The sequence below is a fragment of the Hippoglossus stenolepis genome, chromosome 7, assembly GCF_022539355.2.
Source record: "Hippoglossus stenolepis isolate QCI-W04-F060 chromosome 7, HSTE1.2, whole genome shotgun sequence".
Lineage (NCBI taxonomy): Eukaryota > Metazoa > Chordata > Actinopteri > Pleuronectiformes > Pleuronectidae > Hippoglossus > Hippoglossus stenolepis.
Window position 1 is genome coordinate 17,150,568 of NC_061489.1, and position 25,224 is coordinate 17,175,791.

General features: G+C 41.4%; 2 protein-coding genes across 3 annotated transcripts; both read left to right on the forward strand.

The window, feature by feature from the left end:
• The first annotated feature begins 768 nt into the window (after positions 1–768).
• On the forward strand, positions 769–8,673 carry simc1 (SUMO interacting motifs containing 1). Its single transcript, XM_035161204.1, has 10 exons — positions 769–1,206; positions 2,443–3,489; positions 3,620–3,867; positions 4,011–4,080; positions 4,548–4,705; positions 5,406–5,498; positions 5,645–5,776; positions 6,811–6,967; positions 7,126–7,210; positions 8,333–8,673. The coding sequence occupies exons 1-10, from the start codon at positions 1,105–1,107 to the stop codon at positions 8,542–8,544; spliced, it is 2,304 nt and encodes a 767-aa protein (XP_035017095.1). The 5' UTR covers positions 769–1,104; the 3' UTR covers positions 8,545–8,673.
• Positions 8,674–8,862: 189 nt separating this feature from the next.
• LOC118112145 (CCR4-NOT transcription complex subunit 6) lies at positions 8,863–23,949 on the forward strand. 2 transcript variants are annotated; one of them, XM_035161205.2, is made up of 12 exons: positions 8,863–9,064; positions 10,165–10,286; positions 11,008–11,194; positions 12,465–12,550; positions 12,648–12,752; positions 12,936–13,004; positions 13,837–13,994; positions 14,754–14,908; positions 17,062–17,216; positions 17,423–17,656; positions 18,430–18,632; positions 19,139–23,949. In XM_035161205.2, the coding sequence occupies exons 2-12, from the start codon at positions 10,175–10,177 to the stop codon at positions 19,352–19,354; spliced, it is 1,680 nt and encodes a 559-aa protein (XP_035017096.1). In that variant the 5' UTR covers positions 8,863–9,064; positions 10,165–10,174; the 3' UTR covers positions 19,355–23,949. The 2 variants fall into 2 exon arrangements, with proteins under 2 accessions (XP_035017096.1, XP_035017097.1); XM_035161206.2 differs by lacking the exon at positions 8,863–9,064 and adding an exon at positions 9,080–9,179.
• Positions 23,950–25,224: the final 1,275 nt, after the last annotated feature.

Consider the following 25,224-nt stretch of genomic DNA (forward strand, 5'->3'; position numbering starts at 1 on the left):
TTGCTCCATCTTAATATTGCATTTGATCTTGATGGATTTCTGGCTGAAAATTCAGGTTCATATATTCAGCGTGAGTTGTTTTGTATATAAATGTATCCATCCTTTTTTTAAATAGGTACAACCTATCTAACTTTTCTTGGAGAATAGTTTTTATTAACTCCTCCAAGCGACCATGTTTTCATTTGTGTTTCTGTCCGTCTGTTAATTAGCAGGTTTACACAAAAACTGAATCACCACAAAACTTGAAGGATGCGTTAAGGATCAGGAAACAACCCATTCAGTTTTGGCGCCGATCTGGATCAGGGGGTGGATCAATGATTTAATTTCTTTGTTTTTTACATTGTTGTTGATTTCTCAGAAAAAGAGAAAATCAATATTAGGTTACTGATATTCATGATTGTTGAGGTATGTGACGTACTGAGTGCCATTCTAGCTGGAATGTTCCTCAGAGAGACGGAGAAGGAGACAGAGATACAGCAGCCCTGTGGATTAGAGACCTATAACTTCTCTGAACTATAAAATGAGGTTCTCAAAGGCAGAGGGGTCGTCCTGCAGCAGGTCCACGAGGTCTCTGGGGATGAAACACACTCTGAACAAAAATCAGTAATCATGGGAGTTTTTCTTCTGCACAGTAACTCGGGGTTCTGTTGTTATACACAGTCTAGGATTGGGCCTTATGGAGGATAGAAGTGCCCTTCTGTTAGTGATGGTGACAGTTTCTCACTCCAGTCCTGCAGTTGGCGACAAAATAACTCAGTGCGTGATTGTAATCTGTAAAACTGCAGAAGAAGAATGAGCGGGCACCAACACCAGGAAGCGTCAAACGTCATGTGCCAAACCAAACACACACCATGATGCGGGATAACACATCTCTGGATGTAGCTGAGTGTTGAGGTATTGAACTAGCGGAGCATCGTGAATTGGTCGGATCCAGCAGACTAACTAAGACATGCCACTGAATCCAGAGGCTTCATGTCTCCCTGGAGCAGCCGTGTTGTGTTCTCTACACAACATGGCGGCTACCATCGGCCCGCTCTAGCCGATGTAGCAGCGAACAGTGGCCGCAGAGAGCTGCGTGTGGTGTGGGTGTGAGACGCTGAGAAGATGGACGTGATCTCTGTCAGCTCGGAGGACTCGGATGTGGAGATCGTCGGCTCCATGTACTCGGCCGTGCCGCCGCCCCTCTCCTCTGACGTCACCGGCAAGGTAAGAAATCTACTCCTGCCGTTACCATAGCAACAGCTCCTCCTCTATTCAACCGCAATTCACTCGCACGCAATGGTTACAACCTGCTTTCTAGCGCCATCCTCAGTCAGGTGATAAGTATGACACGTCATTGAATATGTTAATATTCAGATAAAACAGGAGGGTATTTCCCCCCTGTTTGTTTTTTTTTGGGGGGGGGGCATTTTAGATTTCAATAAGCGTTTTAGTCCGTAGTTAATCCCCTTAACAATTATGCTAGCTGTATGCTAGCTACATCTACTTGTTCTGTTACAACGTCCACGCAGCTAATTGTAACATATCGCATATTGCATACATATCGCAGTATTTACTTATACAGTACACACTGTACACTGTAATACTTTTCAGATAAAACTGTTGAGAAACTGTAATATTGTTACCAACTACGAATGGTTACGCTTAGTTTCAATACTCTTCCCCTGCATATTGTTGTATCATATATTGCATACATATTGCAGTATTTTTTTATACAGTACACACCATACACTGTAATACTTTTCAGATAAAAATGTCAAGAAACTGTAATATTGCTGACAACTACGAATAGTAACACTTTGTTTTAATACTCTTCCTCCACAGCCCCTTAAATTAAATCCAGCCGCACAAAATTGCACACACAGATATCACTCTACTTAATATGCTTGATACTTAAAAAAATCCAGATCTCTGCATTATTTCTTAAAATTGCCCAAAAACTTCCTATCTTGCAATATTAAAGAAAGTGCCCTCTGATCCAAATTCCTAACAAAATTGTATTGGTTCTTCCCTGACCCGTACGGCATCTTTCCACCAAGTTTTGTGGTAATTCATCCAATCGTTTCTGTGTAATCCTGCGAAATAACAAACAAACTAACAGATAAAAACATGAGAAAAAGAGGGCTTCTGTAACTTTACCTCATTGGCTGAGACCAAAAGGTCCATTGTATTCCTTTTATGGCTTCCTATTTAAGTTTGACAGGGGAGCCATGGACAACACAGTTAACTTACATTGAAAACATGACTTTCATTTGTGCCATGGTCCATTTAATGACAAAACTTTAACTTACATTTTATCCAAGGTTACTTTTTGAGAAACGTGTTAATGCATCAATCCTTTTAAATAAATAGAACCAGAAACTGTATTACTAATATGTGTGATTTATGTGTGTAACCACATTATTACCTGAACTGTTTTCTCTTTATTTTTCCCTTTTCTAGGGTATTATCGACCTCACGGATCCAAGGTGGACATTTTCAGAGCAGAGAAAGCGCAAAAGACAAAATTCTACCACTATCTTGACAGTGATAGACTTGACTGAATGTGAAGCAGCAGATGGGACAGAAGAGATGAAACCCTCAATCAAACAAGATTTTAGCTTGGAGAAAAGCTCTTTGAGAGATTCAACTGTTTTTGCACCACAGCAGGACTGTGGTGACCTGAAGCCGGAGCTGAGTGGTTTGGATCCTCAGACTCAAAACCAAAAGAAGAACGATGTCGTACAACCCTGTGATCACACACCAGTAGTAAGATTGAGACGACTGCCATTTCTCGAGGCGCTTGTTAGAGATTTGGAAACATCCAAATCTTCTGTCCATTTAACCAAAGACTGTACAAAAATGTCACTGAGCTTTAAACAACTGGGCATTAACAATGGTGCACCAGAATCCATGATTACAGAATCCAATGTTCAATGCATGGAACCTTCACTTGATGAGTCTTCTCCTAAGGTCGCTGAGTCTCTTATCATAGAGGAACAGCAGGAGAACACTAACGGTTTTTCTAGCACACATTTACACTACCTCGCTGATCACACATCCCATCACTCTCCCACCACCAGACTGAACCCTTCTGAGCTGTTGGACCCTGACCCTCTGCCACAGAGAAGACCGGTCTCTTGCGAACCTCAAGTCGATCCACCTCCCACGTCTGAACACACACCCGCCGAAAACACATCTGAACGTCAGTCGGACGAGGCTGAAGTCGAAAGGACCTCAAACAGCCCTGACTCCTACTATAGCATCCCCGGTGAACCTTCTTTGTCGGTATCTAAAACCGAGGACATGGATGAAGGGCCTGGGAATGAGGCGTATAGAGGGGATTTGGAAGCTGACAGTCCACTGTCGTTCTTCTGGCAAGACGAAAGTGACGAAGTTAACGAAGACAACCGATTTCATAGCAACATCATGACAGCCAGTGAAGAGGACAGGCATTTTGTGTGCCCCGATGCACTCAGGGAAATAATGTCTGGATCCTACCGGGGCCTGGTGAGAGACAATTCTTCATGCTTTTGTATATGTAATTTTCTGTAGCTCTCATTACTTGTCATATGTTGTATTCTACGCGGAATGTCGAGCTTCTCTTTTCAATGTTATGAAATGTTTTCTTTTTTCTAAGAATAATGTGGAATATGAAGCTTTTGGAACTCCGAAGGTGCTCTGCCGTCAGAGCCTGAGCCAAGTGTACAGTACCATTGAGGAGGACTACCCAGAGGGCACTTTGGAGCTCTTGTCTGATCTACTACAGCCTGGTTTCTATCCCCCCAGAGATATCTCTACCCATCTACTGCACAACATTCTGCTCAACCCGCAGCGTCCCCATCACCTGTGTGTGCAGGCGTTTAATCTGCTGATGAGGACACAGAGGTGAGGAAATCATAGGAGTCAGAGTTAATAGTAATATATTATCTGTATCCTTTTTTTATAGAAATATTGAATCTGCCTTTTATATCTACTCTCTTCTTATTAAGTCTTTGAATTCAGAGATTAAAGCTGCTGTCTGATTGCAGGCACCACATGGCTGATAAAACCACAGTTCCATGGGACTGGGAGTTGTTGTCCTCAGTCATGGCCAATCAGGTAATACTCCAGGCAGCAACATATGAGACTATGCAGTAAAGCTGGGTGATGTATCAGTATTTGATACAATCAGTATTGTCAAGGAAAGGCTCATTTATGCTGCCTGCACGTACAAAAAGAGATGTGTCCTTCTCAAATGATATATTTGTCACTACCCACGTACTTCCATGTGTCCTTTTATGTTGTGATAGTTGCTCAGCAATACATTCAATAGAGGGCAGTACAGAGAACAGAGTTTCTGACACTACAAACATGGCAATGGTGGTGGAGGTTGTGATGATGTACTTCTTAAGAAAGATGCAGAAGCGGCCGCTTATTTAAAAGGCAGTAGCCTGTGAGGCCATTCAATACATCATACTAATATACAAATATTTGATAATAGTCACAATTTAAATGTGCAGATTTATTTACCGTTGCAGCTTAAATATTGACATGTCTCCCTGTCACACCCTGTGATCCTTCCTTAGGACTGTACAAGTAAACAATGCGAGGTTGTGCGCATGTTCCTGGAGTACGTCGTGCAGACACTGGAGGATGACTTGCAGGCCAAGCGCTCTGTTTCCGCCCTCCATCGTACCATCACCAAAGCCACATTGTCATGCGACCAGCAGTTTCCTCATGTCAGGTAAGTTTGGTAACCAGAGACAATGTTGGACTCAACCTTGTTTTTTAGTTTCATTGCACCCTCCCATGGTAAAATACATTTTATTTACAATTTATTTGGTACAACTAATGTAGCTTTGAAACAGTCAATTCTGCTTTCACATTCATTTTCAGGTTGGTGGAGATATTTAATTGGACTATTTTACTTTGAGTTGCTTCTATTTTGTAGCCACCCTTTGTTGATATAAATGAGGTGAACAAAATGTTAGAAATACCTCAGAGCATGTTGCCTTCCAGTGATCACATCAAATGATCACATGAATGATCTTTCCTACACACTGCCTTCTATACAGTCACCTAGCTTTGTGCTTTGTTACGGCAATGAGTGTATTTACAGTGACATATTACTTAAAGAGTACAGCCAAAACCTCCACCTCTTTACTGTAAAACAAACTCCTGCATAGAGAATCAATAGTGAACACAGCCGGTAAATAACCAGGATTGTGAGGCCTGTTATTTTAGATTGCTAGTATGAGACGCCCTGAAGCTACATTACATGAACAGGCAGCTCAAAGTTGTAACATGCTTCATGATGTGAGCCACAACATGACATACACATTACAAAATAACCTACGCTAATGTGATCACGTTATAGTACACGGATAGCAGTTGCTAGCACTTTTCACACTTCTGGTGATGTTTTATTGTTTGTTTGTTTTCAGGGATGTCATCAAGTGGCTGTTTTCTGCCATTATGAAATCGACAGAGTACGGAGAGAGTAGAGAAGCAGTCAGAGAGAAAGATGAACAAATCAGGTGAATAACTGATGTTTGTATAGCTTGGCATTGCCAGACCAATTCACCGTCTGGACAAGTGCATAAACATGAGTTTGCTGATTGGTTTGGTTTCCAGGCTCATGTATATGTGTGGCCTCACTCAGATTTCTCTTTCTCTCCTGCAGAATGGTGCTTGTCTTCCAGAGGATGCTGTCTCTGGCTCTGGAGGTGGACCACTCTCCAGCTCTCAGCTCTATCAAACTGGCCCAGGAGCTCTTCCATATGCTCATCAGCAGTGAGCCTTTGCGAGCATGCAGGTGAGGAGGAGCGGGAAGCAAGTTGAGCAGCTTTCTGTATTCACCTTTCAAGTGGAAGGTGAAGAGGTGGAGAGTGGGAGAAGTGTTTTCTTTAACTGTGCATAATTACACGATATACTTGGCATAATTCTAGCTTTTTATAATGTTAAATATAACACAGATTCCTGACTGGATGCAATGCAGATGCATTTGGGAGCAAATATCAGAATATTTAATCTTCCCAATTAAGATGTCCTCACCTTCTCTCTGCGTCAGCTAGCAGGCTGAGTGATGTCACTTTTATTTATTTATTTTTACATTGGCCCTGGAACTTTCTGCAAAGGCTTCATGCACTTGCCTATGTTTTGTTTTTTTTGTAATCTGTGCAACAAAACATCTCATGTATCTGTGCTCCACCAGCGAGGTGTAATTCCTTGCCTAGGCTTTTAAAGTATCATGTGTAAATGATGAATTCCATTCCATTATATAGTCTTCAGGTAATGAATAAATAATGAGTGCATTCACTCAAAATTATTTTGGATTATACATTTTACTTTTTAAATGGCATCTACTAGTTTCTCTTTAGATCTTCCACAGTTAACTTGAAATGATGTAACCAATGCACCAAAGTAAACTTAAACTGTGTTCAGCCCACAGAGCAGTTACAGGATTTCTCATTAGCCACCTGAAGAGAGAGGATTTACTTGTTGTTGCTCAAAACAGTGAAAGTAATGACTTGCTAGTGAGAACTCATGTGATTGCCTTGTGGGGCTGAGCCTCCAAAACCATTCAGTCTTTTAATGTATCCGTGCTTCTTAAGAGATTTAAGATTCAGGGGAAGCCTTTGCTGATTCAAGTAAAATCTATTTAAAAAAAGCGTATTTTGTTACAATACATTTATGTCTAAAATAACATTGTAAATGTATTTAATAACTTTACACATTATTTCCAAATTCGTACAACACTGAAGAATTACATAATCATTCCAAAGGTCCACTATGCCTAGTTCCCCTGTTTTTCAAGCTATAACTGACTGATATCTTTCCAACTCCCAGGATGTTGCTGCTGGAGAGCCTGCAGAGCAAGCTGTTGACATGTAAGCTGTTGGAACATCTGTTGGACTATGCATGTCCGCTGAAAACCTCTCTGCCCATGTCGCTAAGTCTCCTGCTGCACTTTCTGAAGAACTGCACTCTCACACCAGACCCCACGGTGAATATTAGACTCGTGTAAAGGGTTTTTCATTTCTTGTTTTCACATTCATCAGCCAGACTCTTCTCAGATGTAGTGGTATTTCTGACTTCTATTGTGCTTATAAATTCATGAGAACAAGATTGTGGCAGTGTGAATGAGATCATTTCATTCTTCAGGATGGTGCGGAGAGGTGGAAGAGGTGGGAAGAGTTGGTCCATCTACTCTGGATGTTTCTGCTCAGCTACAACGTAGCGATGAAAGGTGAGAATTTGGGAAAGCGTGAAGACGTTTGGTTTCCTCATATCTACAAATACCAGCGCAGGGCTCAACAGTATTTTCAGCTGTGACTATGGAATGGGTCTCTTGTAAATCATAAATATTCAAAAATAACAGGTGATGTGATGGTGGAAGGCTGATATGAAATTATACAATTTGGCTTTCTTGGAGAAAATTGTACTTTCTTGATTCTTGTTGTTCTGGGTTTGTACCCTCATGGTTGAATGCACTTACTGTAAGTCGCTTTGGATAAAAGCGTCAGCTAAATCAAATGTAATGTAAAATACAATAAATGATTGTTATATACAGCATGATCCGGCTCCCTAAAGTCTGGTGAGCTGGAGTATCTTATCACCATGTCCATGCTGGTGTCCTGCTGCCAGGGAGCAGACAGTGCATGGAGCCTGTGGGAAACTTTAGACTCCAGTGAATGTGCAATGTGTGCTTTGATGCCATTTGGGACTGTAGTCTGCAGTTGTTGTTTTTTACAGCAGAAAGAGGAAAGAGGGTGAAGCCAAAGATTTGACTGTGGTTAGAATTACCGCAGGACTGATCTTGATAAATAATTTTACCTGGAATTAACCTCTGTGTTGTGTGACCCGATCACACGTGGTCAGCGCAAAGTTCCTGTCTGAACGCGGTGAGATCAGATCCCTCAGGATGGAAGTTAATACCAGGTCTTAACGGGGCCTTAGTCTCGTCTTTTTCCCACTGACAACTTCTGAATTCATCTCAGCAAAGAAGTGTCTTTATTTCTTTACACAATGTGCAAACATTTAAATCTAAATGTTATGTTAATCTAAATATTTTTACATTTCTCTGCTCTGCCCTTTTGTTTTTAAACTATTGATTTTTGTCCACTCCTAATTAAAATGTTTGGGCTACCATAAAAGTGCAAGTAAATTATGGATAGTGTTTAAAAGCTGATATGTATCGACTCTACTGGAAAATTCTTCCAGGACAAGGCTTACATATGAACCTTTTGATACCAAATGTCTATGTAACACCTGAATATTAAAGCATTTCAACAACAAATACAAATTCTAGCTTGACTCCCATATAGCCCACTTTGGTTCACTCCTAACATCTTTCATATGTTCTCCCCAGACTTCCTGTGCAGCTCTGTCAGTGAACGAAGGGACAGGGTGAGCACCATGGTCTACAAGCCAGATGATAAGATATCCAGGTCAGCCACTCATGAAGCTGTGGACGCCTTCCTGTCCAGATCCCGGGCTGACCTTGGCCAAGCGTTACCTCTCCACGTGGAAGAGTCGCTCGCCTATCTACAGAATCACCTGCTGGATGTCTGCCAGTGTTGAATTGAACGTTGGATTGATGAAATGTCCTTCGTTGAGCCCATTTTTTTCTCAGAGGAGGTCCTGAATTAATTTATTTTGTACAAGTTCCTTTGTATATTTTTTTAAATAAAGGTTGTGCTGTGGAGTGAACGCATGTGTTGTTACTTTAGCCAACGAAGACCAATCTGTGATGAAACCATGACATCATTACTTCTGGAGCCCGCATGGCTGCAATTGCTAAGCCCGCTCATTGTGCCACCTACACGTACAGTCTCCATGAGGCAGAGTGAAGTGAAGTGTGCGATCCCAATCATCCATCTCATTATCCTCCCCCGGTCTCAGGGATTTTATTTACTCCGCTTCAACAGCTGGTTGGAGCGCCTGCACGCTGACCAATCGGATCGAGCGCCGTTATCGGCAGAGGAAAAAAAAAAAAAAAACCCTCACAGTCGCCATGATACAGCAGCGGAAACGGCTGAGAAGTAGCTAGAAAACAAAAGGGAACACGCAGTCGTACTCGCGGTCTGGTATGCTCTGGCAGGTAAAAGTGCAATCCTCCCTCCAGGACCTGAACTAGTTCCACCGTTGTGTCGCGTAGATGTTTAGACCCGCCGCGGCTGCTCCCCGGAGAAACGGCTTATTTGAGCAGGACGTCGGTCAGTTTCGACCATTTGGGGTCTGTTGAGGTTTTAGCCAGCGAGCTAACTCGAGCTAGGCTAAATAGCTTGCCGTCGCTCGCGGAGCCAGCGCCGTGTAGCCCCTTTGCTCCTGTGTTTATCTCCGCGGTGGGGATTGTTGCAGCTGCTGGTGGGCTAGCTAGCTAGCTGCGGCTAACTAATGCGCCGCGTCGTGGCCTAGTGTTAATACGCAAGTCGGTGCTTTGCTATTATGTAAACAGCTATCGTGCCGTATCTCTACATGTCGCTGTGAATCCCTTTCCGCCTGGACGCGGCGTTAAACTGCGCTAACTGGACTAATTGAACCCACTTCGCTTGTCCGTGTCCACCTTGCTAGTTAGCAACGGAGCTAGCGTTAGCCACTTAGCGTATGTTATGCACAGTTTGATAGCTGCCTATTTAGGTCCAGCTAGGCTAGGATAACCAGCTAGCATAAACGAGAGGAAAAATCGGCTAACCATAGCTACCTCTGCCTGCAAATTCAAAAAGAAACCGCTGTTTCATCTTGTCACTGATTTATCCAGTCAGTTGTTAACTGTTTAAATAGCCAAGTGTAGCCTGACAAATATTGCACTACGTTGCTAATTTTGATGTTGCTTCTTATGTAACTCCATTGAATTCAGTTCTCATAGAAAGCTGTTTAAATGTTATCTAATCGTATCTGCATTCTAACCGATTGGAAACAATTTACTGCTTTTAATCATATTTCGGTCTCCCACGTGTTTTCCGCTGGCAGGGGTTGTATTTAAACCTTTTGCCATCATGTGTACACATGTTAGCATTTTAAAACTCAATGCAAATGTGATCACCTGATGAGCTATTTTCATAACCTCTAACCTCCATTTGTTTTAAAGTTGTTCCAGCTTCAAGCCAAATGTACTTAACTGGTGCGCATTTGATGCCATCTTGTGAAACTGTTTGCTCTGATCATGACTCCCGTTTAAAATCCAAATGATTCTTGTAGTGTTATAGGAATGCCCAAGGAAAAATATGACCCGCCAGATCCCAGGCGGATGTATACAATTATGTCTACCGAAGATGCAACAAACGGGAAGAAGTCATACTGGGCTGAGCTTGAAATCAGTGGTGAGTAATATCAGGGAGTTGGAATAGTTTTATTGAATATTCATTGTTTCTTCACAAATTAGACTGTGGTGCTGAACACATCCGACCCATGCAGAGCTGCAGCTGAGGATTTATCTTTATCAACTAACTTCCCATTATTCTCTTGATGAACTGTTTGACCTTTATACATAAAGGAAATAGTGTTAATGTCCATCAGTTTCGAAGATTCCAGGATGACCACTTCAGATTTTTTTTTTTTTTTTGACAAATAGTCCATAAACCAAACATTAAATTTAGTATCACAGCCCACAAACTGTATATACCACATTTCAACCTCAACACAAATGCAAAAAAATAAACTTATGTAGTATATATTATCAAACTTGTCAGCATTTTGTTTTCTCTTGATTGACAAATTGATTAATCAACTACTCATTGCAGCTCTTGGCCCTCTGTAGGTGTTCCAAGATTTTAAATGAGTCAGTGTAAAATTGTTTATAGCAAAGCAGCATCGACAATCTGTAAACTAAAATGTTTCTTTCTATTTGATCTTTGTTATATTACGAAATTCCACTCGAACATCATCTTAATCATTGTGGCTTCAGTTAACCCACTTTGACCCATTCACATGGGAAACAGTTTTTCCTGTTTTTTCCTTTTGTGTGAATGGAACGTTCTTCGGATAAGGTGACTTAATTCTCCTTTTGTGTGCGTGTCTGTCCTTTTCCCACTGCCTCTACAGGCCGAGTAAGGAGTCTTAGCACAGCCCTATGGTCTCTCACCCACCTCACTGCCCTGCACCTAGGTGACAACTCTTTGTCACGCATCCCACCAGACATTGCCAAATTACACAACCTGGTGTACCTGGATCTCTCATCCAATAAGATCAGAAGCCTGCCGTCAGAGCTCGGCAACATGGTGTCTCTCAGGTGAGTGATCTCAGGCAAGACATTTACCCCTTAATGTGGGCACAATGCAAAAGGATAGCTGTCACAGGGTTGCTGTTGAATTTCATTTTGGCACCCACACATGTTGCGCAGTGTTTTCACTCATGGCAATGTGAGTTGTCTGTTAATCTCAGATTTAAGTTTTATCTCTTGAAATATTTAAAGGTCCCATACTTTACACTCTTTTGCTGTTTTCTGAATTACACAAAGTCGATCAAACTACAGGTTGTAGTCTACTACTGCTTGATTTGGTGTGGAGCTTAATTCCAGAGCCTTGGGTCTAATTATGTTACAAACCCCTGGATCATGTGGCAGAGGCACACTGGCTATCCACTGTGTTGCTGGTTCCCAGTCCAGTGCAAGCGTTGCAGAGCCTGGTGCCACTGCCTCTAGTTCAGTTGCGCGACCCCCAGGTTGAACTGGCACTGTACAGGCAGGCGTTGTGGCCAGCCAAGGAAGTGTGCATGGCCACATAGACCATTGGGATGAACTGTGTAGCCAAGGTCTAAGGGTGGTGGGTGATTCTACAGCTGGGACTGCAGGAGTAAAATATGGTGAGTTGATTACCAAGAGAAGGAGCAGTCTATAGATTTTTCCTTTTTTAAATTATCTAGACTATAGCACCTTGCCTTATTTTGTCTTTCCACTGACTCAAAATGAACCTTTTTTTTAAAACTCCACTCATAATAACATAGAGGATCTCTAACTTAGTTTTCTTCATTGTGTAGAGCTGTGTGCAGCTCTCTTTGCCCCAATGTCTCCCTCACAAACCCATCGGTTCATCTCTCCCTGTCAGACGGGCCAACAGCAGCACTGGTAGAAATACTGCCTCATGGGTAGGCCGTCAAAACATCCATTAAGTTTTTACTGTGGAATAACACCAGTAGTTTTCATGTTTAAGCTGTGCACATTCCCTCAATGGACATGCAGTTCTCAGCAGTGGGGCAGAACTCGGCTTACAACATTCCCTCTGTGTCTGTCACTAGGACCCTCATAGGTCTGCTGTTTCACAGTATTCATATACTACTAGACCTGCTTTATAATCATGCAAGACATGAAAATCTCACTTTCTACAGTATGGGACCTTTAAATTTACGATGAAAAGTCCTTGTATACAATCAAACTAAAGTTGGCATTTGTCATTGATATTTTTCATGCCAGCAATGTGGTAAATATTTTTCTAAAGGTAACACAGATGGTTGTTTTCCCAGGGCTGATTTCTAATAATCAAATCCCCCTATGTGCTCCACAGGGAACTGCTTTTAAATAACAACCAGTTGCGGGTTCTGCCATTTGAATTGGGGAAACTCTTTCAGTTACAAACACTGGGGTTGAAAGGTGAGTGGCTTATCAATGTGTTTTGTAGCCATTCTAGCCTTGAAATCCCATTGTTGTCTTAGCGACAATTCAAGCCACTTTGCTTTTCCTTCACTAGGAAACCCACTTGCACAAGAAATTATGAGCCTCTACCAGGAACCTGACGGCACGCGGAGACTGCTCAACTACTTGTTAGACAATCTGGCAGGGGCTGTCAAGCGCAGTGAGTCCCCATCTCTCTTGCAATTTTGAGACTGGCACAAGAATTGCATAGATACAATCATTTCATTTCTTTAAAGATAGGTTTGCCAGTATTTGTAGATGGGAACATTGTGAACGCAACAGTTTACTATATAACATCTGTGTTCATCTGGTCACCCATATGAAACTATTTTTCTCTGCTCAGTAACAACAGAGCAGCCCCCAGCCCGGTCATGGATCTCACTCCTGGAACCAGACCGAGCACGGCCCTCAGGTAAGAGAAACATCAAACCCTTTTTTGAATCCCTAACTGTTCCATAAATATGAATCTAGCTTTTATCCATAAAAATGGACTGTCGGATACATTAATCTGTTGTTTTTGGTTCTCTCTCTGGTTCTGACAGTTTCAAACAGAACATTTCGTCCCTAGCCTCACTCTCTCAAACACACTGACCTATCTATTGCTGAGATGGTCAACCCTTAAAAAAATCCAAAATTTGAATTATCTTTTAACACCAAATCCTCCTTGGTCAACTCTGTTCTCAACATGTGATAAGACAGTTGCTCTGTGATGTGACTCTGCTGCTGACACTTTCATTTTCAGGATATAACTTCAGTGTCAGACTGAGTATTGCAAATTGGTGACATGGGAGCAACCACTGATACAAAAAGTTAACCAAACAAATGTTATCACTACAAAAAAAAATGAAACTGATACAAACCGTAGGGCCGATGGGCAAGTTAAACAGTCGGTATGTGCCTGAGCACCATGTCACACCAGTAACCACGACTACTGTGGGAACCCTTGGTTTGATCATGTTGTTTTGACTAACTCAAAAACGACTGCTCTTAGGCTTGTTCACAGCTGCAAATGTATGTAGAATTGTATTTCAGTGAACACTGGTAGAAAAAGAAAAAAAAAATGCAAATGTTTTTAACACTGACATTCAAAAGAAAGTATACAGCACACAGGTAGATTTTATTTTGGTCGTCTATTTAAACCAGTGTGACACTGTCAATACTTCACCTTAAAAGACAAAGACACCAAAAGTCCTGAGCTTCTTCAGCATTTCTAAAATGTGATCTTTTGTCTGTTCTCCCCTCAGCACTGTTCTCTGTGATGTGCTACAATGTGCTGTGTGATAAGTACGCCACACGACAGCTATATGGTTACTGTCCCTCATGGGCTCTGAACTGGGAATACAGGAAGAAATCAATCATGCAGGAGATCATGGGCTGCAACGCAGACGTCATCAGTTTACAGGTGAGACACAGACGTTTAAACATGACCCTGATTTTTTTTTTATTTTTTTTTACATAAATTAGCAAAACATTTATTTTGTGTTTCAAGGCCGATCAAACAAAAACACAAATAAATAAATATTGGCTTATGTCAGCTTGACATTTTTGGCCACACATCCAGTCAACACCATGAAAGAAATGCCTCTAAATTGTTATGCAATCCAATAACCCTGCAATAAATGCTCCCTTTGTGAAGCATGAAGTTCAGTGCTCACACTGTATTAACACTGATGTGAGGCTGTTTTCTCTTTCCTGAAATATGTGATTTTGTTATACTACTTTAAAATGTTGATTTGATTACGTTCTGACGTTTGGATGTGTTTAAGAGGGCTGCGTTTTGATTTATCAGTGCTGTCAAGGTCTGTTGGTCTGGTTTAATGAACTTTCATCTTTGTTTATATTTGGATCGTTCTTTGTTTCTCTTTACAAGAAAATGTTCAGAGAAACTTGGATAATTCTATTGAAATGTTTGTCTCAAATAATTAGTTTTACATATTTCCTCATGACATGAGCAGGGATAATTAAAAACATTATTACTCCCAATCATTTAGACTTATTTGCTGCTATTACAGCTGCTACTTGTTTCTCTGCGATTTCAACATTTCTTGCTTCTACGTGTTGTCTGTCTGCTCTTTTTGGAATAAGTGTTTATGTTTACATGATTGTGATGATGATGTCCATCCTAACGCGTGTTTTTATATTTTCTTTTTGTTGATTACAGGAAGTTGAGACAGAGCAGTACTACAATTTCTTCTTGCCTGAGCTGAAGGAGCAGGGATATGAAGGGTTCTTCAGTCCAAAGTCACGAGCTAGGACTATGTCAGAGTCAGACCGTAAACACGTAGATGGATGTGCAATTTTCTACAAGGGAGATAAGTATGTATTTACAATTTGCTTTTGTTTAGTTTGTTTTAAAATCTTCTTTACAGTTAAACCTACTTTTTAATTGTTTTTCAAAAGCACTCAATCACTGGCTTGTAGCTCTAAGACAATCAGAGCCACAAAAAAGTTAGCATCTAACATTTAGCTTAATTGTTGTTCAATTATAGCTGATCATTAAACAGATACAGTAACTGTAACAAAGAGTTATTAGATCACACAGGTTTTTAAAGTGGTGAGTTTCAGGGGTTGCTCAGTGAATGGAGTTTAAAAAACAAATGATATTAGTTATCAAAAGGAGATCAGAGTAGTTTAAAAATACCTTTTATTTGGTTAGAGATAGTTCAGAGATACAGTAGCTTTAGGGAATTTTATAGTTTTTCATACTTCCCCAGAAACTGATAAATACTTTAAGACATAGGCCATATTTGCTGAACTGTTAACACTGAGTGTCAATTCATTCCAATAACATCATCTTGATCACAGAGGCTCTGTAATACTGGGAATCTGTGACCAATGCTATTTTTTTAAATATTGCTGTGTCTTGTATGTTCCTTGTTTTTGTTCAGTGGGTGTACCACCGTTGACCGGTCAGATTACCCTAAATCTTATCAGGCCTGTACAGTTTTTGTTGTAGCCTTCAGAGCGTGTCAACATTGATTCTGCTCGACGTGGTAAAGATGACCTCCTATAACCTTTGTTTACGGTGCTTTCCTGCTTAATACGGTTTCAGGAACTGTAAAACCACAAAGTATCTGCATTCATAACCAAACACAAACCCTAGGCTTCAGACTGAATACAAATTATTATAAACAAGACGTTTGTCACTGTCAATACCGTGTCACTTAGCTGAGCACTAACCTCTCTCGCATTTTGTAAAAACATTGGCGAAAAATATGATTATATGAATGAGGTTGTTGGGTCTTATGCTTGAGTCTACCATAGCTACTTTCAGACTAAAGTACTCATCAGACCACACATGAAGTATTGCTGGGACATTACGATTAGTTGTTGAAATTTGCTGCAATAACCGATTGAACTAGAAGGGAATAATTAAGTCAGTTATTGGTGTTTGTGGTGTACCGCTGCTCATATGATAAAAGTAGTATATGGTTCTTAATGGAGCTACACAAAGTCTAATTGCTTTCTGTGGGTGTGAAGATAGAAAGGAGTGAAGTTACCAGACCTCTGCAGCCCTCTCCTCATGCCTGCTTGATGTTAGCAGTTTGAGGCCACTTTAACTGCGATTAGCACAACACGCCTCAAGTCACTCTCTTTGTTACATAGGAAACTGGTTTGGCAAGAATTATACTTGGATAAACACAGTGGCCTGCTTCTGCTGCATCAATTCCCCCCCAACTGTCTATTATGAGTCTGTGTTGTAGAAGTGCAATGCTAAATCAATGGAGTATTCTTTAAATAATACAAGATGGGAATTTTTTTTTTTGAATAGATAGAAAACAAGTAATGTTAGTACAAGAGGATGATTTTTATAGATGCATTTAAACCCTCCTAAAAAGCATTATTCTAATGCATACAATTTTGAGTTGGGGAAATTAAAGCAGTGCAACATTGTGTGATTAGCATTTGCCTGTAGTAAATACAAGAGCATGTTTTTCACTTAAAATTAAAAACCCACCAGCTCTCATCTCTGTATTTTGGTGAAGCTAAAAAGTCACTTGAGCCTTATAATTAAAATGAATACAAAATACTGTAATTCTACACTAATATACAATTGTCTAGTTTAATTACAGTAATGCTTCTTCTACCTTAGAACATTATTACATAATGTCCCATTTGCTCTGATAGAGAGAAACATTTTAATTTCACCAAATAAACCAAATGAATGGAGAGTTCTGATCGTTCTTTGAAAGAATAATATTATTTGTTTAAAATCATAAGTGGTTAGTTGGGGAAATTATAATTAAAATATTATCCCTCTTGAGGCCCTATGGGACACGGCTGCAATCATTTTGATTCTGAAGATTGTACTACTTGTCAACGATGTTAGTCTGTGTGAGAGTTGGAATCCAGGACTCTGTCTGTTTGCTGCAAGTAGTTAATTATGTGCTTGACCCATGCCATGCCCACTACAGCTCTCAGAAGTCGTTAAGTTCTCTCTTCTCTTGTTTCCCTCCGTTTGTCTCCAGGTTCAGTGCAGTGCAGAAGCACACAGTGGAGTTCAACCAGCTGGCCATGGCTAACTCCGAGGGCTCAGAGGCTATGCTGAACAGGGTGATGACCAAGGACAACATCGGAGTCGCTGTACTGCTTGAAGTCCGTAAAGAGATGATGGAGCTCTCCTGTAAGTAGAAACACAATTGTGATCCTTGGAATTGCATGTGTTGGCTTAAGATGTTCTTGTCCATCTCATACTGAACTGACTTGTGTATCTGTGTGAAGCTGCAGTTACAGCAAAATAGATGTAAAGTGTTAACTCCTTATCACAGAATGTTTTCATTTCTCTTAAGTCCTCTTTGTATCACTGCTTAACCTTTCCTCTCCTTTCAGCTGGAAAGTCACTGCACGGTATGGAGAAACAGCTGCTCCTGATCGCCAATGCCCACATGCACTGGGACCCAGAGTACTCTGACGTGAAGCTGGTCCAGACCATGATGTTCTTATCGGAGGTGAAGAACATAGTGGACAAGGCCAACCGCAGCCTCAAGTTGTCCTCTGTCTCTGGTGAAACTAATGCCATTCCACTGGTGCTGTGCGCTGACCTCAACTCCTTGCCTGACTCTGGTAAGTGAGCGATATGAATAAAGCTGTTGGTGTGTTACAGATACAACAATACTATCATTGCTGCAACGATGATACCGTTTGTTTTCCTGTATCTCCTCCTGAGTGTTGGTGTCCTTAAACAAAACTGACTTGTTCTTACTTCACAAATGTGAATGTGCAGATTTTTATCTTCTATGAAATACACTTGGTTTTGTCATGTTGGTTGAACAAAACAAGTAATTTGTAGACGTTACCGTGATCTATCGATAATTGTATGGTCCATGTTTTACATTTTCAGATAATGGAAAAATAATGTGCAGACTAATTGATAATTTAAGTCATCATTAGTCAGTCACTTTCTTGCTCTAACTATGTAGTTGTAGAGTCTTATAAATATAAATTCAGCACTAACCTCATAATGTCAATCAATATTTGGTTGGATCAAAAGATGTCCCGACCTCACCTACTTGCCCCAAATTCATCAATCCCATTATGTGAGGAGATGATATCATCATGATCTTGTTTCCTTTACATGTCCATCTCCTTGAGGTGCAGCAGTTGAAAGTAGAGTTGATCTGAAAAGGTGTTAACATGCCCCTGCTGTTAAACGATAGGTTTCTGTGTGTATTGCACTGATTTATGTTGGTGTGTGTCCCTGCAACTGTGCCAGAAGAGTGAAGGAGATATAAAATAGTTTCTATGCACAGACCTGGCTCAATATGCTGGGACCTTGTAGTGCCACTTGACTTTTCTCGATTCTGATGAAGACTTTCTCCTCTCTCCCCTCTGTTCAGGCGTGGTGGAGTACCTGAGTACTGGCGGAGTAGACTGCACCCACAAGGACTTCAAGGAGCTGCGTTACAGCGACAGCCTGACCAAATTTAACTGCAACGGCAAGAGCAGCACGGCCAACGGCAGGATCACCCATGGCTTCAAGCTGAAGAGCACTTACGAGAACGGCCTGATGCCTTATACCAACTACACCTTTGACTTCAAGGTAGGTTTTACTGATGGGACAAAAAATGATTATTTCCACCAAGGAGGTTATTTTTTCATCAGCGGTTTTGTTTGTCAGTTGTTAGTTAGCAGGATTACACAAACGAATGAACCGATTTTTTTTTTTTGATGAGGGGTGGAGCATGACAAGAAAGAACATATAAATGAGCGGATCTAGGAATTTTCTTTCACTTTGTTAAACATGTTAAGACAGGGTGTTGGCCTTAGAGGTGGTATGCGCTCTCTGAATCTCCTTGTATATGCAGAGTGGTCCAAAACATACAAACCAATATTTACCTAGGGTGCTTTCCCACCTATGTATGTCATGAAAAAGTCTTGTGTTCAAATGTAAACAAAGTAACAGACATGAACCTTGTTGTATTAAAGACTCTTAGAATACACGCACAATAGAAATAGTGGGCTTGATTATTTTTGCAGGAAGTCTATCAAGGATGTTCTTACTTGATTTTGGAGAGGTGACCCCCCCCTATCTTCTTCTCTCCACAGGGTGTCATTGACTATATTTTCTACTCCAAGCCTAACCTGAACGTGCTGGGTATCTTGGGCCCCCTGGACCCCCACTGGCTCGTAGAGAACAATGTCAGCGGCTGCCCACACCCCCACATCCCCTCCGACCACTTCTCCCTCTTCGCCCAGCTGGAGCTGCTCCTGCCCAACTTGCCCCCCCAGGTCAATGGGCTCCATCTGCCTGCACGCAGGTAGTGAGTCCCTGCCACACCGCCAGGGGGAACTGCAACCACAGCCTCTCCCTTTCAACCCTCCTCCCTCCCACTACCAGCTCTTCCCTCCACCACACCGGAGGAGGAAGACAAAAGAAACCACAACCTGTAAAATATTCGTACAGTGAGGTCTGGCCGACAGGGATTTCGTATAATGTTATAGATATTCTATATTTTTCTTTTTTCTTTCTCTATTTTTCTTTTTTTTGGTTTGTTTTTTTAACCGCTCGATTCAGTCCTGTGCGTCATATTTTGTGTTTTGGGTCCTTTTCCTCCTCAAAATCCACCCACCCACCCACTTTGCTTCTGTCATCCAAACTAGTGGGGATGGTAGCTTATTCAGATTTATCACATGGGGGCGCTGTTTTGTGGGAGATTTGTAGTGGCTGCGGGGATGACATCTACCTGAAAAGCTCCACAGCTGATGGTCTGCTTGTCCGTCTGTCCTGTATAAATCTAAAACCAGCAAAGACAGCGGACATGTCAGTCTCAGACCTCCAATATTGGCTTGTGCTTGTACTCCCCTGTATCTCTGGGCAGGCGCCTCCTGAATCTTTCTCGGATACACACACATTGGTTGATTTCAGATGTGGCCGGCTCAGAGCAGCTTTTAGCTGGTTGATGTGCGTCCCTGCAGGTGGATGTAGGGCAGCTACGAGGTGAGATTTCCTGCTGTCATTCTGTGGTGCTTAGGCCTTTTGTGTGCTCATGGCCTTCCGTGGTGCTACAAGATAGTCTACACCTCGGACCCCGGCCCTGGTGCATTAGCTACCATCCCACAGGCGCCTCAAGAACCACACGTCCGAGTACTACGTTCACCTGATTCCACACGGGCAATATCTAGTGTTAATTTATCAAGGAGGAATGTTAGACTTAGAGCAGCTACCATCCTGTTTGCAGACTGTTTCACCCCCAGCTTGTATAGTTGTTAGGCTAGTCTTGTGCTTAGGAGCTCGTGTGGCCCACGTTATCACCTTCATTTGAGGCGAGGGGATTTAGGCTGATGGAAAATGTGATGGAGGGGCTATTACAAATCTTTTCCTTTTATCTCGATTGCTTTTAAGCAGAGAGAGAGTAATGGCTGATACCAGGAGTAAAACCAGCATTCCTCTCACTGTCTGGAGTTGCCATCCAACTCCACACATGCAAGCTTACACTTACACACACACACTCACGTACAAGTAATTTGAAGGCAGATCTGTAGCACTATCTCTGAGGCCAGTAGTGACTTTCCCCAGCCATAAATTCCATACACAAAAGCAGTGGTTTTTTCACAAGTGTTTGTACAGAATAGAAATCTAGACTCAGTCTTTACATGATTGTATATGAACCACAAAAGACCTGTTTTCTGGCGTTTTTTGTACTAAGAGTAAATTATGATCAGATTTGAAAAAAAGATTGTATTGTAAACTATGGCTAAATTTTTATCCAGTTAATGTAAGATGAATTGATATTACCAGCTTGTACAAAAGACGTAAGAAAAGGTTGTTCAAGGCGTTCGCTCTCACTATTTTGCACTCCCTAGAGATAAACTATAATAAATGTATCAATATTTTATTTTTTCCCCCCTTTCGCTCTTTCTCTGCCCTTGATTTGATTTGCCGGCACATTGCTATAATTGTAAATAGACACTGGTTAAACTCTTGCCTGTTGCTTCTTGCCCATTTACAAAGCCATCGATCCACACTGCTGTCATCAGTTCAGACTAAAGGACACGCGAGTCCGAGCCCACCACCGACTCCACATCTGTTCATCTCCGTATCTCACACACGCTCTCACCGGTGACGTGTGGCCGATTTAAACAAACCCCAAACAAACACCACTCAAAACATCGTGCCTCACTGTAGCAGTTGTCGTCTTGCACTATTTACATTCGACGAACGCCTGAACAACCTTTTCTGCTTTTATTTTTAAATACTGTTGAGACATTTGTGAAGATTTTATGTCCTTTTTTTGGTTCTTGTTAATGTTGATTTTCTTTTTTATGAGCTGTGACAATGTTATGATGTGTATAATATCCTTCCTATTCATTGAGCTCTCTAGTAATCAGGTATGCTTTTTCCCCACGGACCCCTTCCCCCTCCCACTTGTAAGAACATTAGTAGACTGTCTTATCTGAATCCGCTCTCACATTGTTTAGCTCCCTCATTGAACCTTAGCACAGCTCTGTGCCCAGACCCGCCAGAATACCCAGCCCTCCCCTCCCTCACCATGAATTTTAAATCTCCATAAGCTTGTGTCCATCACCCGAATACCCCCTCTCAACCCTGACCGCCCAACCACAGACTTTACTTACCCACTATATTACTCAAGCTGTGTCTTTTACACCCCTTTTGCTCAACCACTTTGTATAGTTCTCTTCCCCTTGTCACTGCAGCTATAGTGCCATCTGTGGACCCCTACCTCTGCATTGGGAAGAGGTGGAAGGCTGCTGTTGGAATGAACGAGGGGCAGTGAGCTCAGCAGTTTTATTCTCCGAAGGCCAGGCAATCACTTTGCTATGAATCAAATTTGTTACACCCCAGATCGCCGAGAGAGAGAGAGATTTGTGTCAGTGGTGAGACGATTACGCCAACGGTCACGTTATCGCACGGACACAGCTGATGACGAGCACTTAGTAGATACAGATGCAGCTCCCCTCACTCCCTGTCCCCTCGTATTAGCGAGTAAAGATCTTATTACGTCAGTGTATATGTTGAAATGACATTTTTAAAGCAAGAGGGAAGCAAGTAAATAGGAAATATAAATTTAGTCCTCAGATCGAGTTCTCTTGTCCCATTTGTTTGCCCCCTACATGTTCGTTTTTTAAGTTGTTTTGTTTTCCAATGGAAACCAACGTGTCCAGTTTGCATTTTTTTTTTTCCTGAATTGCATTAGTATTGTAGTAGATTTAAAGGCTAGCTTTTTTGTAAAGTGTGAATAAAAGATGTATCTCATGTTTCCTTTCTAAAAAGATATTGAATTGTGTTGTTGATGTGTAAATCATGAATTCTATGATGGTGATATGTTTGCTACGTTGTTTTTTTTTCCCCCCCCTTTTGCTCCCAACTCCCGAACCCATCCTCGTTTACTCTTCTGCCATCACAAACCAAATCCCCTGTAGAAATCACGAGACGTTGTCTTGGAGAAGTTGAATGTTCCTGGCGATGCTTGTAGAATGAAGCTTACGGGGATATTCAAACTTCTTCTCACTATTTTTCTTTCATTTTAAATCTTCAGCTTTATTTTTTGGATGTTGCGTGGCACTAGCTGGAGAGAGCTAGTGCCTGTAGGTTAGGGCAGCAGAGCTGTCTTACTAGTGGCTGCAGTTCAGTACTAGAGTCACTATTCTGACTGGTTGTAAAACGTGTTCGTAAGACTAAGCTAATGTCGTGCCGCTGGTCGCTAGACTGGTCCTGTGATGATTTTGAGTACCGCTATAGTCCATCTCATTCTGTTCTTGTGCATCACAGTGGTTTAAATCTGTTATACTAGCTAGCTACTATCGATAGTCACCGATTTGACTCCCCCGCCTCCCCCCTGTCCTCTTCACCACCCACTTGTTATGCCACAGACTCAGAGCTGAGTTATGTCACCCTGTAAGCTCCAGCCAGTGTTCATATTGTTGGCTTTTACGTTTTCACTGTAGCAGTATGTTTCATAGTTTGGCTTTGTTAGGCGTCAAGTCTTTCGTTTTTTTCCCCCCCCCAGGCTGCATCTCTGTAATGATGCACACCAAAGCTGCTTGTTGTTCAGTTTTTTGTCGTAGGACGAGTTCATTCACCAACCAATCACATCTTTTCATTTTGAATCCATATCATAGTCTTCATGAAACGTAGGGCTGTGAGGAAAGCAAGGTACTTTGGTCCTTTTCCTTGAATCACACAAACATCATCCTTGTCACTGGGTGCAGTTTGCTTTCTCAACCCATCAACTTCAATTTAAAACTTTATTTTCTGAAACCTTGGCAATAATATCCACACGCAATCAAAATGGGTTTTTAAAAATTGTATCTGGAAAATGTAGCTTTCACCTTTTAATATGTGGTCCTCTGTTCTTCTTGGCTTTTTAGCTACTTTTCACCTTCCCGCTCTGTTTCATTTTTTCAATAACCTTCGAGCTTTTTTTTTTTCCCCTTTTCATCATCCATCTTGTATATTTGCTCATATCCTCCTCCCTGCTGATCTAGTGGTAGTTGTTCAATGATCAGGATTGTCTATCTGTAGTCAGCTGAGTACATATATTGATCTGTGTCACTGTGTTTATGCACTGGACCAACTATTGTTTACCATTCATGAAATACCAGCAAAAAAAAAAAGACGAAACACTTGCACAATGTTGTAGAATGTCCATTAACCCAGATGAGAAACCAAGGCAGCTGTTTTCAAATCAACACATACTGTTTTAAAAGAAACTGAATGGTAAACAATGCTTTCTGTTGTACCCCTTAGCCGTCCTCTCGATTCTCTTTGGAGTAGTTTTGTTCTTTTATTTTTACTTTTTTTTCCGTTTGACTACAGGATCTGCTTGTTTCCTTTACACCTACCTATGTATTTTCCTACTTCTGGTTGAAAATAAATTCTATATTATCTGTTTCAAGCTGTGTCACCTCTTATTCTTTGCAATGGATATTGAAAAATAAATTCTATATCTGTTTTCCTCGTCTTGCCTCCTTTTGCTTCCTTGTTTTTCCTCAATTTTGATTCTTTCCAATCTTCCTTCCCAGTAAATGAAATCTGTGTTTTTAGTCTTTTTTAGTTGGGTTTAATTTTTGAGATTTTTTTTTTTTTCTTCCCACAAAGGAAACAAACTGATCACTGGCTTTTCACAGAAACTTTTATTTGGTGGCATCGTTGAGTGGATGTTGGGGTACAGCTGTTTGAGGCTGGATCAGGAGGCCGAGGAGTTTTCTGCAGTTGCAGCTTTTCTGTCCAGACAGACCTGGCAGCAGCGTGTGAATATCAGTGGGTGTTTGTCTGAGATTCAAACATGCACAGAACTCACTCTTCTCTGTGACAACCAGTGAGTTAGAGAGAGGCAGAAACCTGTGTCAGTAAATACACTCTTTCCCCCACCCCCCCTGAAGTGTCCTTTAGTAAGACACTTAGCCATTATCAGCACCGTGGGTGCTCTTTTGCAGCCGGAACTTGACCTTTTGATTTTCCTCCCGCATGGCAAATGAAAAGAGAAACTTCCCATTGGGGATCAATAATGTTTAACATTAACATTTAATATCTTAAACAGCCCTGGGGATGACGGCTGCAGTGCATTATCGTTTCCACACGGTGGAGCCAGAAGATCACGTCCTGGGCTAACACTGGGAATCGTCCTCCACTGGGGGGGGGGGTTCGGTTGCCAGGTCTGAGCGAGTCACTCAGGGCCCATAACATCAGCTGGAGTGAATTTAGAGCAACAGAGCAGCCGGGGAGCTGCTCTGGAAAGTTTAGGTAGAAAACAGCAGGAGCTCAATAACTCCACTTCAAGGTTTTATCAAATGTCATTAGAGTGGATGGGATGAAACATTGTGCAGCGTGCGTTCTGAGCAGTGTCAACAAATACATCTGTCACTGATACACCACTTACACGCGGATGACTATGAATATGCTCCAGTTACATCCTGATGGAGAAAACAGTGCTACCACGATTAGTCCAATAATCAATTAGTGAACCAACAGAGATCTGTTTATTTTATAATTAATCGAATCAGGGTGTTGATCAGACTAACCAAGCAATTCTAAAACATGAAATTGAGCTCTGGAAAAACTATTCAGTGAGAATGATTATGTATTCAGTCTGCACCACTCATTTTTACTGCAAAACACACTATTTTGTCTGTATCATGTTGTCATAATTATTTATGGGAGTTTTGTGTGT